General features: G+C 41.6%; 2 protein-coding genes across 3 annotated transcripts in view; both read left to right on the forward strand.

Annotated features, from left to right (window-relative positions):
* The window catches only part of ncoa2 (nuclear receptor coactivator 2), a 56,494-nt gene extending 48,966 nt beyond the window's left edge, over positions 1 to 7,528 (forward strand). The window contains exons 17-22 of one of the 2 annotated variants that reach the window (XM_056364259.1): positions 67 to 360; positions 753 to 833; positions 1,030 to 1,267; positions 2,359 to 2,536; positions 2,658 to 2,862; positions 4,159 to 7,528. In XM_056364259.1, coding sequence (XP_056220234.1) covers positions 67 to 360; positions 753 to 833; positions 1,030 to 1,267; positions 2,359 to 2,536; positions 2,658 to 2,862; positions 4,159 to 4,170 — 1,008 coding nt within the window. In that variant the 3' untranslated portion in view covers positions 4,171 to 7,528. The remainder of the gene's footprint in view (positions 1 to 66; positions 361 to 752; positions 834 to 1,029; positions 1,268 to 2,358; positions 2,537 to 2,657; positions 2,863 to 4,158) is intronic. The other variant, XM_056364260.1, reaches the window with a different exon arrangement.
* Positions 7,529 to 9,599: 2,071 nt separating this feature from the next.
* prdm14 (PR domain containing 14) lies at positions 9,600 to 14,882 on the forward strand. Its single transcript, XM_056364610.1, has 8 exons — positions 9,600 to 10,479; positions 10,766 to 10,819; positions 10,913 to 11,073; positions 11,167 to 11,437; positions 11,523 to 11,725; positions 12,223 to 12,324; positions 13,512 to 13,731; positions 14,178 to 14,882. The coding sequence occupies exons 1-8, from the start codon at positions 9,846 to 9,848 to the stop codon at positions 14,345 to 14,347; spliced, it is 1,815 nt and encodes a 604-aa protein (XP_056220585.1). The 5' UTR covers positions 9,600 to 9,845; the 3' UTR covers positions 14,348 to 14,882.
* Positions 14,883 to 15,568: the final 686 nt, after the last annotated feature.

Genomic DNA, 15,568 nt, shown 5'->3' on the forward strand with positions numbered 1-15,568 from the left:
CTTCTTTATCATTTTTCATGGCTTTACATTGTTTTTTTTATCTGTTTCTGTACCTGCCTGTTTCAGAGCCAAACCCTGGAGCCAGACCAGTTCCCTCAGGACCCCGGAATGATGTTAGACCAGAAGCCCCCCATGTACACCCAGCAATTTGGTCCCCCGCCATCCCATATGACCCAAAGGGGCTACCCCGGTGCTCCCATGCAAGAGCCAGGCTTCCACCCAATGTCAGGCCAGATGGGTCCACGGCCGGGTTACCCCATGATGAGGATGCAGGCGCGGCCAGGAATCAGGTCTGCGGTCGCCCCAAACCAACCCAACACACTACGGCTGCAGCTTCAGCACCGGCTACAGTCACAGCAGGTACGCTTGCATCTAGACTTTTCCTGACACTGGTGGAAGTGATACTGTGCACTGAGTGTTCACATTTCGTTCACTCTGTTTGATCCACAGCTGTGTGGTTGAACACACACATGGGAGTTGTGTAATTATCCTTGAGGTTGACATTTTGGCAGGTTTTCCGTGCACACAACCTCTACCTGCCACCTGTTGGTCTTCTCCTAGAATAATATTCATCATGTCCGCCACTGAAAAGATTTAGATTTATTAATGTAATCATTGTTATTTCATCTGTAATATCATTCAGATCCACATGCTAGTAGTTTTCTTATTGTTTATTGGCTGAAAGTTAATTAAACAATTTTCAATTGATTGGAGGATGGTGTTAACCTGTCTTAACCTCTTCTGTCTCCCAGCAGAACCGTCAGCCAATGATGACTCAGATGAGTAGTGTGTCAAATGTGAACCTACCTCTTAGAGCCAGTGCTCCAAACCAGGTAGGTCACCGCTGCCGTCACATCCGTCTGCACAGACAAATTGCTATGACTGTATGTAGGGCTTTGAATTCCAGTGTTCATGTTGTAGAAGCAGATTGTAGACATACAGATATAGAGTAGATATACATGATGTAGATCTGATAGATTTTTTTGTGTGTTCCTCTATTCTTGCTCATCATTCCCCTCTCACTTCCAGGGGACCATCAATGCTCAGATGTTGGCCCAGCGTCAGCGGGAGCTGCTGAGTAATCACCTGAGACAGAGGCAGCAGCAGCAGCAGCAGGTCCAGCAGGCCCAGCAGGTCCAGCAGCAAAGGAGCATGGCCATGAGGGGCCCGGGCCTCAACCTGCCTCCCAACATGGCTGCCGGAGGCATGAGTAACCCTCGGATCCCACAGGCCAACCCCCAGCAGTTCCCCTACCCGCCCAGCTACGGTACCAGTACAGGCCTGGCCTCTCCACCTCCCCCTACCAGCCCCTTCTCCTCCCCTCTCTCCCCAAGCCTGCCCTCTCTCCCCCCCAACCCTCAGCTCCACCTGCATGGCACCTCCTCCTCTTCCTCCACCTCCTCCTCCTCCTCACAGATGATGATGGGAAACACAAACATGATGGGCGGACAGTACGGGGCCGTACTCAGCCCCCAAATGCAGCACAGTGCCTTTCAGTTTCCCAACTCAGGTACTGCTCCCACACCCCAGCCTACCACACACTTTACCCTACAACCTGTGTGTGTGTGTGTGTGCTCGCCATTGTGTCTATGTGTTGATGTGACTATAGTTGCACAGTATCACATGCTTTTTAATAGGAGCAATCATCTGATTTGTAATGTTGTGCGCTGATGACTGCATTAATAAGCTGCCATTGTATGATCCAAATCATGCTGCATATTTTACTCCTCAATTTTATAACATATAAGTAGTTGTCAGTTAGTGCTATCTTGTACTCATTGTTCTGTGCACTGTCCAAAATGGTGCCCCGGCTATATACTCCCTCTCCACCAGAGGGCACCAAGACACGGTAATCAAAGCTTAACTCAGCATACAGACTTGGCACCTGACCAGGCAGGGCAATAATCAGGCCTTTACCTGTCAGTCTGATCTGATAATCTAGAATAATACTCATTTGTCTAATGACATGTTTGATTTGTCCTTCACTCCTTAATCTGATTCTGGCCCAGTGGTTTGTACAGCTCAGCTAGAATTACTTCTCCCCTTCCCTTCTCTCCTAAGCCATCTCCTTATTCCTTTACTTCCTAGTTGCTTGCCTGTTCACTACTTTACATGCATGTAGGAAATATGAACTGCCTGTCAGTAATCCCAAATGTACACCGGAATGGAACGTTTCCATTCACACTAATCATCACGCTTGCTCGTTCTTTGCAATTGTCTGTCAGAACGTTTGTTCCTATGTGGCACGTCTGTGTAAACTACATGGAATGCTTACATTAACTACACTCAGTACATTGATTTGTTGGCGGGTCTCTGCCGGTCCAGTGTCGTTGAACTGTTTTGATGCATCCACCTCAGGTATGAGCCAACAGGCAGACGGAGGCTTCGGAGGTCCCGGCACACCACAGAGCCCCCTGCTTTCTCCCCGCATGGCCCACACGCAGTCCCCAATGATGCAGCAGGGCCAAGGAAACGCTGCTTTTCAGGGCTCCCCTGACATGAACGGCTGGCCACAGGGCAACATGGGAGGCAACAGGTAAATATAACTTAAAATTCCTTCTCTTCTTTTCTACTTTCCTGTGTGCTTCTTAACAGACTACTACATACCACATCAATGTGTGACATCCTTTTTTTTCCCCCCGCTCCCTTATCCCCAGTATGTTCTCACAGCAGCAGGCATCACCACAGTTCACCCAGCAGAATAACAGCAACATGTACAATGGCAATGGTATGAACCTCAACAATGTCTCCATGGCCACCAACATGGCAACCAGCAGCATGAGCAGCATGGGCCAGATGGCCGGACAGATGAGTGTCACGTCAGGGCCCTCACCCGGCTTGCCCTCCATGGGGCAAGAACAGGTAAACACTACCAGGCCAGTCTTGACGCATAAATCCTCTAAAAGGGGTAAAATTAAGAATCTTTTAGCTCTGGGAGAAGAATTACCAGAAATGTAGTTTAAGAGAAAGCTTTTTTTCAGCTGGCCACTTTTAGGCATGGCCAGACTGAATTAGAGTTTCATGTAGCCCAGTAATATCCTTAGGCTGTGCCTTTACATCAGCCCCTGTTGTAATACAAGTCAGACACTTTCAGAGTTTAAGCCTTAGAGGTTAACAAAATGGACCCCTTACAGTTTTACACAGTAATCAGGGGACCAAGAAAAACTAAAAGGTTCATCCTTCTTTCTCCCCACTCTACACGGCTTCTGTATGTGTTTGTCTTATCGTAAGACCCTAAGTGTTTGGGTACACTTATTGGACAGCCGTGCTAGTGAATAATTTACTTAGTAGTTTACGTAACTCCTCTAGCCCGAGTTGTAGTACTTGACTTGAACTTAGAGGACAATGATGTAATTAGCAGCAGGCCCTTTAGAGCCAGACCATTTAGACTATGTAGACGTTACCATATGATATTCAAAGGCTGGCTTGTCTGGACAGTTGACTCATCAGCTGGTTCGATTCACATGGAAAACTTGACTCCTGTCAAACCTGTGCTCTCTCTACACATACTGTACACAAGCATAGTGAAGTTTGATGTGGCAAGATGACAAGTCAGACTTTCACTGCAACATAGACAGCTGACATTACTATTATTTACTGACACTCAGGTAATTAGATAATAAAAATAAAAAAGTACAAATATTTTCACGTCCGCACTGGTGCTGTTTCGGGTGATTATCATTCATTTAATGTCAACCAAGTTAATCTTTCTTCCTTTGTCTCCCTGGTATTGTTAGCTCAGTATGTGGAATGCACTGATGCTGTCCATGATGCTTTTAAGCCCAATAAAGGGCCATGAATATTTAAACAAGGTGCTGTTGTTTGATTGTCTGCACTTCAGACAGTTGTAACATACCAGTATATCTGTCACTTGATTTATCCCCCTTCCAGGATTATAGAAATATATTGGCACTTAGATTATTTCAATTATTTACCGTTGGGCCATTAGTGCAAGCTTATGTGATTTACTGACTTGTTTTAGGCTTGATGAGTGTTCTCAGATGGTTTCTAATTGTTTATAGTCTTTTGCACAAGTGGCTTCACTCCAGATAAGTTCAAGTTCTGCAAGTTCAAGTTAACCAGTCACCTGTGCTGTTGAACCGTGTGTTTCTGTAAAGCTCTACAACTTGTGAATTATTATGTGTCGTCTCTCTGCAGAAGTACTGTTGACCCTCATGGAGTTCTTAACCTGAACCTCAGTGATCAGCTGGTGCAAGGAGCGCGTCGGCCCTTTAAAAATTGTACAAACATGTAAACCAACCGACGGCCCCTTGAACCAGCCAGGCCATGCCCTGACCCCGTCTCCCCAGCCCAAATTTGCTGTCTGTCCCCCGCTGGGCCTCTTCAGCATCCCCGGAGGAGCCCGGCCACGAACAGGCACAGGAGTGTGAAGAGGGCTGGGGGAAGGATCATGGATCTCTGTCCAACATGCCTATCCCTCCTGGAGGAGAGCCTCGTGATGAGCCAGTCTGTCTGCCTGTCCAGCTGCATTCACCGTAGTGTGACTTACTGTAGGCCTCCTGGTGGGGGACGCTGACTTAAGGGGGCAGCAGTGGGTGGGATCCCTCGTTCTGATGAATGTATTCCTCTCAGTGGACAGCGGCCATTTACAATCTCATCTCAAAAATGACGTACACTGATTTTTTTTTTTTTTCTTTTTTTTTTTTTCCTTTTATGTCCTACTTTTCTCACATTTGTGACATTTCCACATAGTTCCAAAATGGCAGCAAAGACTCCAAGTTATGTTCAGAATTACGGATGGAGCTCAAACACTTAGCCGGTTTTGCCTTTTTGCTGTTCTTTATTTTATTATTATTATTGTTTTAGTTTTTTTTCTTCTTGTGAGAAATAAGATGTAGATTGAAGATATATGGTTGAAAAAACTGATCTTGAAAAACACTGCAGAAGAATGGTTTGAGTGGACTGGTGATTTGTATGATTAGACTAATTTAGTCAAGAGGTTTCTATAGTGTATTAAATTAAGTTTTATTTTTCTGTATAGATTCATTTTAATTATTGTAGATGATTCTTTATCCTAGTAGCAACAAGAAAAAATATTTCTAAAAGTGTGAAAGAGGCACTTTTTTTATAATTTTAACAGTAATGGTTGTATTCTTTCTGAGAAGATTCTTCTGTTAACCTGAATAATGGATTATACTTTGGTCCTTTAGTTTCAGAAGAAGATGTCAAAGTCAAATATGGTTTAAAAATGAATTACAGAGATTGTACATACCAATAAGTAAAACATTTTCTTTCCTATTTATTTTATTCCTTATGGTTTTGGTTCCCCCTGTCTGGTCACAACTGCCTCTTGAAACAGAGCAGGTTTTTTTTGTTTTTCTTTTATTATATTATTATTATTTTTCCATTTTTTTGTTTTGTTTATGGGAAGTGGAGTGGGAGCCTTCATGTTCTGATGTTCTGGTACGATGCAGACAGGGGTGGGGGTGGGAAGTAGGGAAGGGTTGTAAGGGGGTGTGCTGTGTATACAGTGTACAGATTATCGCTTGCTTCTCTGCCTTTAGCATAGAACACAAAAAAGAAAAAAAGAAAAAAAAACAACAGGACAAATTCAACACAGCCATACAATAACTCAAAAAAATAACAGAAGTGTGCTTTCTATGTTGTCTGGAGTGAAAAATGCTTCATACAAGCTGCTAGGTGCAAACTGTTCTGGTGTGATGTAAACAAGCAATAACGATTACTTGAGAATCTCTTGGGGTTTTTTTGTGTTTTTGTTTTTGTAATTTTTGTACAGTTTCCTGAAGAAAAAGGACACATTTTTGCTCCATGTTTGGATGCAGTATTAAACACAGTTTTTTATTGCAGTTTGTACCAAGAAAGTCTACATCCACACACAGCGTTCCTATTAGATTATGCAGCATTGGCTGAGGCCTGGAGAGGGAGGTAGTTTGTGATCCCCCTGTTGACACATGCCCTCTCTGCCTCCAGCCATTCTTCTATAGCAGAGGTCAGAGTTAAGACTGCACTTCATGAGACCTGCTCTGACAGACACTTAGCCATATTTTATGACCTCAGGCAGTTAGTTCAACTATAAAGTGTTCAGTAATGACATGCTATTCTTGTGCCCCAGTAGGGGTTTGGTTTGACCTTCACAAGATCTAGAGCAAGTCATCTTCTCTAACCTCAAAAGTACATTTTCCTCAAAGAAACAAAACTTTTTATATCAGCTATTTAACCCAGGACAGACTTGGAGCAAAGCCAAATAATCCTCACCTTTCAATTGGATTTCTGAATTCTACCAGCTTTTATTTTCATCGTGAGAGACGACCTGTTGGTTAGCACGCTTCGAGGCCCACAGAAAACAAGAAATCTATGATGATGTCACTTCACAGGGTCTAATATAGATGTTGCAGCATAAAATAGGAAAAGAATCATTCTGAATGTATTGTCATTAAAGGCCTTAGGATGTGACTGATGGTGTTTCCTGTCAACATGTTGACAACGTGGTGTTGTACAGTTGCACCATGCTTTTCTCAGCACTTGCGGAGGAAGTTGCCCATTGTTGCTTCTTTTTTTTAAATTAAGTTCTATACAAAATTTGAAGCTGTAGCAAGTCAACTTTGGGACAAAGGAAGTCTGCATCAAAGTTTTGGTTGTCATCATTGCAGATGTCATGCAGTTATTTTGCTGTAGGCCTACAGGAGACCACACTTCTTTGATAAATGCTGTTTTGATTGTAAAATACAGTCGTGCAGAACAAGCCTTTTTGAGCCATTTTAAAGAATGATTCAGAGCCCTTTGCAAATTTCCAAAGATTGTCAAGATTTTGAAGACTTAAAGCCATGTGGTAGCAATGCATTTTTTAGCATTTATAATGAGGACAGGTGCAAAGAAATGATTTTGCCCCTAACAAATATCCAGGCTTTGGACCCACTAAACGAAATATTTTTTCTCTTTAACTTATGGTTTTGAAGAACTTTAAATGCCCTTTTGTATTGTCTGCCAATTTCTTAGAGCTAAGATGCAACCTTGAAATGCTAAAAACCCTAGCATAATGCCTTAGATTTCGTCCGTTCTCGTTCTTGTACATTACACCGCTGTCTGTATAAATTTGTATAATGACTTGTGTACAATATTGAATGGGTGCATCATTGTTCAGCTCTTCTCAGTTACTGGAGACTCGGTCACAGTTGGACTGTCCCTCATCATTGCTCTCTGTTCTGTGTTGGGTTGAAGTTGACTCTGTTATTTCATTTCCCCCTCACTGTTTGTATGGAAAAGATGATACATAGGGATATTGAAGCAATATGTAATATACTATATGGACTTTCTGAAGAAAGCTTACTGTTGTGTTTTCCCGAGATATTTTTTTTTTTCTGCATTGTTCACAGGAATCACACTGTACACCCGCATCCACCTTTGTACCCCTTAGTGTGTGAGCGTTTTATGCAAAATTAGATATACAAGAGAAGTTAAAACCACAGTTATGCAAGTTGTGAACTAATATGGCTTCGCTGATGCTATTTGCCTTGTAAATAAAGAATTCTGTTATTGCAATATTTAATCAAGTGACTCTTATTTCAGGTGACTGAAGGTGAAAAGTGAAGGAGGTTTGAGCTCGGGGAAACCATTTAAAGCCTCAAGGTACCTTTCTACTGTGTTTTTTCCAACATATAAAAATGCAAGAAGAAGCAACCTGTTCAGCTTTATTAACTAAAACCAGAATATAATGATTTTATCACTCAGCTGAATTGACAAACTAAATTTTAAAAAAGAATCCCTATTTAAATAATGAACATTTTACTTTCCTATTTGTTTATTTTTTTCGATAATAATGAATTTGAAATTGCATAAAATAAATACTTTAATCGAAAATCCCAAAAAAACAAATCGCATACATACACATTTCTTCAGACATATTTTATTTAGTCTTTAGGCCTTTAGTTTTGGATACAGCTACAATTCACATTAATTTCATGCGAATACTGCAAAAATGAAGCGTTTTAAATATATGATTAGACGTGGAGGCCTGGTTATTTTTCCATGTTTACCGGTATTTGTATTTGGTCTAAGCGTTTGCAATACCCGTGCGAAGAAGAGCCTTTATACAAATAGCCCATTCAAAACTGTAAGAAAATATAAACAAAATACAAAAGTCAATATGAAAATGCATGCAAAAAAAACACAACTAATGATACAATAAAATAAAGAGAACACTCGGTTCACTTTTACTCGTTCTCCCAACGAAGTTTGGAGCAGAGAGAGAAAGATGTAGATGTCGAATGTATTATGTATTTTTTCGACCATTGTTTGGACTTTTCCCTAACTCACCACATCCAAGACATAATAACACACATCTTCACTCCACTTGGGGGGGGGGGGGGGGGGGGTAAGATCTTATCAAGTGTTTGTAATGGGATGGGGAGGGTCTCCGCATGGAAATGTTAGGGGGACCTCTCATTGTGGCAGAGAGCGGTGTGGAGAAGTTAACGGGGTGGGTTGTCCCAGAGAAAATGTATTCCTATGGGGGGGGGGGGCATTGAGATGCATGAGGTCAAGCGGATTCCTGGCCAATAGGAAGAAGGTGCTGGGAAGCATCTCCAGTAGAGATGCCCTCAGATGACCACAGACCAAGACACAGAGAGAGAGAGAAGTCCCCGCAGCACATAACGCACTCTGAAGTTGCAGAAGTTGCGAGATTTGGTTCTAATTTTACTCACTGAAGCCTGTGGACATGACAGAGACGACTTCACTTTGAATCAACTCTGCTTCATTTAAACAAGGTAAGCAGATTTTGCAGTTGAAAAATCGCACCTACAGCACATTGCTGCAGATTTATATAAAAAAGAAAATACAGTCTCTGTTATTCACGGAATTCATTATTACTCATTCCTTTATGTTAACTGTGTATTCTTTTAAATAATAAATAATTTCTAGAGTTAGGATAGATCATTTGGTATTTTCATGTTTGAAATGATGTATCTTTTTAATTTCTCTTCTGGTAAACTCAGAATTCAAGCCAATCGTAATTTCCTCCAGCCAACATTTTGCTCCAACTATTTCCCTGCTGATGTCTTTTTCTCAATGATTGAGCGGTGATTATAAGGGTCCATTATAAGCTTCATTAATGTTGACCTCTGCTCGATCCGACTCTTCTTTAATTAGTGTCATGACCCTGATTTGTCTCTCTGTTTACTGGCTGACTGGTGAACGGTTCCAAAAAAAACAAAAAACAAAAAAAAACAAACACACTGCATGTTCAGGCCGCTCATTTGCAGCCGCTGATGAGCATCTGATGTTTGCCTGCTGTGTGTCCTCTCAGCTGGAAATATTGCAAAATCGGCTGCCCCATTTCACTGAGGATCGCTTTTCTCATTAGTTATTTTGCTTTGTTCAATATTTGCCCAATGTTCTCATCTGCAGCAGCTTGTTTTTTACAGGTCATTTGAAAAACAAGATTTTCTTATTTTTTACTCTTACCTCACTGTAAGTTGTAAATCAAATGAAAAAAAAATATTGTAATCTTCATAACCGTCATCCAGCGATCAGTTTACAGTCTATTAATCTGTTTGTGGCATTTTTATGTCCCGAAATTCTATAAGGATTCGTAGTTTTCATGCTGTAGCCTATTTGCATTATGGTAATCAAATTAAAGTTTCAATTTCCAAAGTTTCCAAGGGCTAAAGTAACAGCTTATTGGCTTTAAAATAATCAATGCACGTGTGGTCAACCTCTTTTGATGTCATGTTTCCTTTTTTAGTTTTCTTACATTAAACTTTTATAACTCACCCCCTACTTCCTTCCCACCCCCCTCCTCTCTCTTATCCACTGAAGGATACACCACCGTCTTCATTGCACCTCTGCTCCACCTCCGTGCTGTCATGTCGGTGTCTCTGTCCAGTATCCCTGTCGTGCTAAAGGACAAGAGCTACCAAAGCAGCATGCTGAAGGGTAGCCCCGCTCGGGGCTTCTACCATGCCCCTCTCCCCGGCACCCATCACTTCATGGACTTCTTCCCGCAGACTCACAGCCTCCTCCATCCGCTCAAGTCCCTCGGTCGTCTGGTGTCTGACACCCAGGCGTCCCTTCCGCTCAGCCTGCACGGCGGAGCCCCTCAGTTCCTCGGCCAGGGCGGCCACCACGCCTCGGTCCTGCACCAACACGTGTTGAGCGCCTCCGGCATCCCCTACCTGAGCCAGATGTTGACCGGGCACCCTCTCTACTCCAAACCAGAGGAGCTGGCTGCTGTGGTGACCGAGCACGCCGCCGGTCCGCTGTCCACAGACTTCAGCAGCCCGTCCAGTGAAAGGTCCTCCTCGGCCTCTTCCTCCGCCACCTCACCACCCAAGGAGAGTTTGTCTCGCCTCCGGGCCGCGGACCTGTCACCAGAAAAAACACGCACATCTTATAATTTTAGCGAGGACGACTTGTTCGCGGTGCTGTATGGTTATTCTGGGAGCCACGAGCGCAGCGTGGGTCACGCTATATCAGGAGTGGCCTTGCCCGAAAACTCAGGTGAGTCCTCTTCTTTTGTAGTGATGAAATGATCGGATGTTAAATCAGTTTAGTATGAAAATATATGATTGCATTCTTTGGCCTAGGTAGCTACAGTTTCATTGTATCCTGTAAAAAACGAAATTGTCCAAAAACGTATGAGCATATTTTTGGTCACAATAGGTCAAATGTAGTCTATCAATTTTATCGAGTGATAATATTTAGTTAACCATCAATACCTTCTTAAATTCCCTATTAATTTTATTCCCCATTTGCACAATTTTGATTGTTTTTTTTTCTTCTCTAGTTTCTGATTCTCACATTCTCCCACTGGACAAAGAAACACTTGAACTTCCAGAAGGTATGCACAAAGCTGCACAGATCACATTCAACTGTGTGTTTGTTTGCTCGTTGAACTGCTGGAGTTTGACGCCGCCTTGCCTCCGTGTTGCAGGTTTAACCGTCCTGCATGCAGCTTGGGGAAACGTGTCCCATTGTGGAGTTTTCACAGACAAAAGCAGTATCCCTAAAGGGACACGCTTCGGCCCTTTCCAAGGAAAACTAGTCAACACCAGCGAGATGAAGACATACGATGACAACACCTTGATGTGGGAGGTGTGTGTTTAATTTGTTTTCGAAGACCCGATTCCATCTAAAAAATATATATATTCTGTTTCCAAGCTCATCTTATACTCTTTCGTACTCCAGGTGTTTGAGAACGGCCGCTTGAGTCACTTTGTGGATGGCAGAGGAGGATCAGGGAACTGGATGTCCTTGGTGAAGTGTGCTCGTTTCCCAGAGGAGCAGAACCTGATTGCTGTGCAGGTCCAGAGTCAGATCTTCTACGAGGCCTGCAAGGAGATCAGGCCAGGCCAGGAGTTGCTGGTGTGGTATGGAGACTGCTACATACAGTTCCTCGGCATCCCACTTACCCTGAAAGACCCCAGGGAGGACAGCAGCGTGGTTCCTCCCACAGAAGGTCAGACTTTAACCTTGCTTTCAGCAGCGCCCGCTTGGTTTATTTTACCACCACACTAAATATATGTTTTCTATATTTTCCCCAGATACTGGAGAGGGCTTCAAGTGTGACAGATGTGGGAAGGTGTTTGCATACAAATACTACAGAGACAAACATCTGAAGTACACACGGTGTGTGGACCAGGGCGACAGAAAGTTCCCCTGCCACCTCTGCAACAGATCTTTCGAGAAAAGAGACAGATTAAGGATCCACATCTTACACGTTCACGAGAAACACAGGCCTCACAAGGTACACGTCTGTTGGACTCACTATAGTGTAAACGCACGGTCTACCATTACATAATCGTAACACGCAGGAGGGTCATAGGTGCATTCAAAAGTTTGCGTGGTGCTGAAAGAACAGCTCCCTGCAGCGTCACTTAGACCCTGATACTTTAAATTAAAGGCAAATTAGGCCTTCTGTAAATTTGATGGTAAACACATAGCTCAAAGAATCACAAGAAAACAATATAAATAGAATTAATTATTTATAAAACACACTTTCATGACTTCTTTTCCCCTCAGAAACCAATTGTTATAAATAATACACTTATTATTTTTAGTTTATAAAGGACAAAATAACTTTTAAATGCGGATAAAATCCTCCACTAAAATGTTAATGAATCGAAGTTAGATAATCTACCAGAATATTTCTTGAAGTAAAAATGACAAATAATGAGAAATTATTAAATGAATAAATAACATTAACTCCTACATGCTAATGTATCATGTTCTTCTGATATGCAGTGCTCTGTGTGTGGAAAGAGTTTCTCCCAGTCGTCCAGTCTCAACAAGCACATGCGCGTGCACTCTGGAGAAAGGCCATACAAGTGTGTCTATTGTAATAAGGTAAGAAGCCTTTATTTTTCCTTTTCCAGCGCAGTGTTGATGTATTAACCTATAGCTAGGCTATACTAATACAATGTATTAGTCTTAAAAGCGTAATAGTAGGCTATAATAATAATGATATTTAAATGTTTTATCGCCCATAATACCACAATTATCAGAGTGTGACCTGTGAGTTAAGTAGTGCCTAAGCTTCTATTTTTAACGGATATGCCTTCAAATGTTCAGTAAAATATCAACGTCAGTTTGTTACGTTGTTTTAATTATCATACAACCAGCTAAAAGAATTTCCAGCAATAGTCTCATTGTTCCCGGCCAAGACCTTCCTCTAATGGAAGTGAAGGCTTTTATCTTCCATGTTATAATGTTTTTATTCCCCCCTCTGGCTCTATAAGTAAAGGACCTGCAGGACTTATTCTGCCCCTTACTTCTCTTCTTCGACCCTTTTTTTTTTAAAGCCGCAGTGTTCAGGATCCATTTAGCGCTGCCTCGTTTCATGGTGCATTTGGCTCGAGCCCCTCATTATTGTTTCTCTCGACGGGCACGCTCTGCGGAGACACTTACATGCTAATTATCGCCAGATGTACACCCACACTTTTGTCTGCCGAGATTATACGTTTAATTTACGGCCCTGGAATGAGCAGAAGTTGTTTTGTTCTTTGTTCTCGATATCCTCCCCTTTTTTAATGCACCCGAAGAACGTTTTGTTTAACCTAATCCCCTTTCTCCTTTTCTGGGACACTTCAAGCAATGCGCCACGAGACCAGCGGTGTACAGTCACTTTATGGTTGCTAGCTTTGATAAAAATGCGAAAAAGAAAACAAAAATTCCTCAAAATGTCCTTTTTTAAATGACCAATAATCTTTACATGAGGGTATTAAATGGTAAAATGCTTCTGATAAAGTGAGTCTTTTTATAAAGCTATTTATTATTAGCCAAATTAAACAGACAGACATAGCATACAGTTGTACTTTGAAGTAGCTAGCTTGTCAAAAAAAGGGTCCTATTATATAAACTGCGGTTAAATCCCTTTAGCTGCTTTCTGGTCTTTAAAAAAACAGTCTGTCCTGTCGAAAACAGTCTGTCCTGTCGTCTTTATTGATAGCCTCCAAAAAACGGTGAATTTAACAAAAAAAAAGAACAGCGAAAATATTGTTATTCACCGAGGGTTTTAATTTTCTCTTTTACAGGCCTTCACTGCCTCCAGTATTCTGCGCACACACATCCGCCAGCACTCCGGGGAGCGGCCCTTCAAGTGCAAGCACTGCGGGAAGGCCTTTGCCTCCCACGCCGCCCATGACAGCCACGTCCGGCGGACCCACGCCAAAGACAAGCCATACACCTGCGACCTGTGCGGGGCAACTTTTCAAGAGGAGCAGGAGCTTAAATACCACATGAAAAGTCACAAAAGTAAGAAATGATTTCGTTATAGGCCCAACAGGCCTATGCCTCTTCTAGCATTAAAGGCATTCAAGTCTCTTTTTCCTCTTTTTTTTTTGTGGATTTGATATCGAAGTTGGTTATTTAAGGTTATATAAGACACACATAAAAAATGCAAAATAAATAATGAAAGTAATTTAAACAAAAACGTTAGGCTAGACACGTTTGAGACTAATATTATCCCATATTAAGGTTAATTTGTAACAAATTCGTTATGTGGAAATTTTGTCTTTTACTGTAATGGCAGACGTGCCAACGGCAGACCAAAATGCAGTTGTTTGCAGGCTATGATGCTGTTTTTTTCGTATGTAACTTACAAGCAGGTGTTTGTCTTTAGCCCAATTCGAAAAAGTGTATATGCGGCACTATTCTGCTTTGAAACAGTTTATTTATTGCGCTTTTTTCTGTTTCTGCAGGTATACAAATGTTTGACAGCACAGTTCTTCCGTCTTCTCCGGGGACCGGATTACAGGCGGACTCTGTGATTCCAGCGAAGGACAATCCAACATTACAGACAAAAGCCGGACAAAACTTTCCTTACACCGGGTTAACCCTTTCAAATCAGGAATATCGGCCCTGGAACTAGTCTATCTGAGCTAAACTATACTCCTGATACAATCCTGACAAAGAGAACCGCTCCAATCGTGTAATATTTTGGAGGATTTTAGATGATATAAATATCACAAGAAGACTAAATCTATACAGGATTATGGTAATACCATGAGAAATAAATAAATAAGGCCCACGATGAGGTAGGAGCTCGTAGTTTTTATTTGATTGAATGCTGCTTAAGACATAAATGTTGTTCTATAACAGGCCTATATAAATAGGCTCTTCATTATTTAAATTGTTGGCAAAAATGTGTCTAAATCTATTTATATGTTAAAATATGTTGTGTGTTGTTTTGTGGCTTTAAGCTTTCACTCTGCAATGGTTTTGTGAGCTCAGTGTGATTACATAATAATAACAACATTTTTTATTTTATTATTATTATTATTATTATTATTATTATTACACGTTGGGTTTTCACGCATTAATTAAGCTTGAAAAGCAAAGCTATTTTTTATCGTTGTAGATTCGAGCCTATTTGTGTATAAAATAAATGTTATACGCTCTCTTAATTTATAATGTATGATAATATTTTTTACTGTAATGTAAGGCTGAAAAAGCAATCGAAAGTGTCATTGTTCTCTATGATCGTTCGCTTTTTCATGATTAACAAATAAAAAAAATCAGCGCATGAAAACAAGATTGCTTGTCTGAATTGAGCAGTTTTACCTTTAAAATCACAATTGAGAACGAATAAATTGGTGACCATGATACTAAATAATAATACAGTGCAAACGTTTGTTGAGGTTAGGTTTGGTTAGGTTTTTAATGTCGACATTGTAAAGAGAATACAAAGTTGTTAAATTATTCTAATTATACCCCATGGATGGTATCAATGTTAATATATGGTACATTTGGACACTTACATCATGGTGTGTGTGCATGTTTGTGTGTGTCGTTGGCATGGGCTGTGGTCCATATTCCACCTGTGCACCAGTCCACTCAGCGCATCAGTCGGTGCATCAGTCAGTGCATATGTCTCCACTGTCTGCTGTGTATTAGCCATGTGATGAATTGGAGGCTGCATGCTCATAGTAAAAATGAACAAACCCCACTGGACCAAATGAATGACAATAGCTTGCAGCAGTAAGGTGGTCTATTGCTCCAAGCACAAAGGAGATCGCCGTGACGGACATCTGCCCTCACACTGTCACCAACTGGCCCCCATGTTCTCCTGAGATCAGATAGATAGATAGAT

The sequence above is a fragment of the Seriola aureovittata genome, chromosome 20 (genome assembly GCF_021018895.1).
Source record: "Seriola aureovittata isolate HTS-2021-v1 ecotype China chromosome 20, ASM2101889v1, whole genome shotgun sequence".
Classification (NCBI taxonomy): domain Eukaryota; kingdom Metazoa; phylum Chordata; class Actinopteri; order Carangiformes; family Carangidae; genus Seriola; species Seriola aureovittata.

Bases quoted from the DNA above. Each gene is read 5' to 3' on its own strand.
- prdm14 (XM_056364610.1), top strand. From the start codon at position 9,846: ATGTCGGTGTCTCTGTCCAGTATCCCTGTCGTGCTAAAGGACAAGAGC. The intron at 11,074-11,166 runs GTGTGTGTTTAA...TTCGTACTCCAG, and splicing joins ACAACACCTTGATGTGGGAG to GTGTTTGAGAACGGCCGCTT. The intron at 12,325-13,511 runs GTAAGAAGCCTT...TCTCTTTTACAG, and splicing joins AGTGTGTCTATTGTAATAAG to GCCTTCACTGCCTCCAGTAT.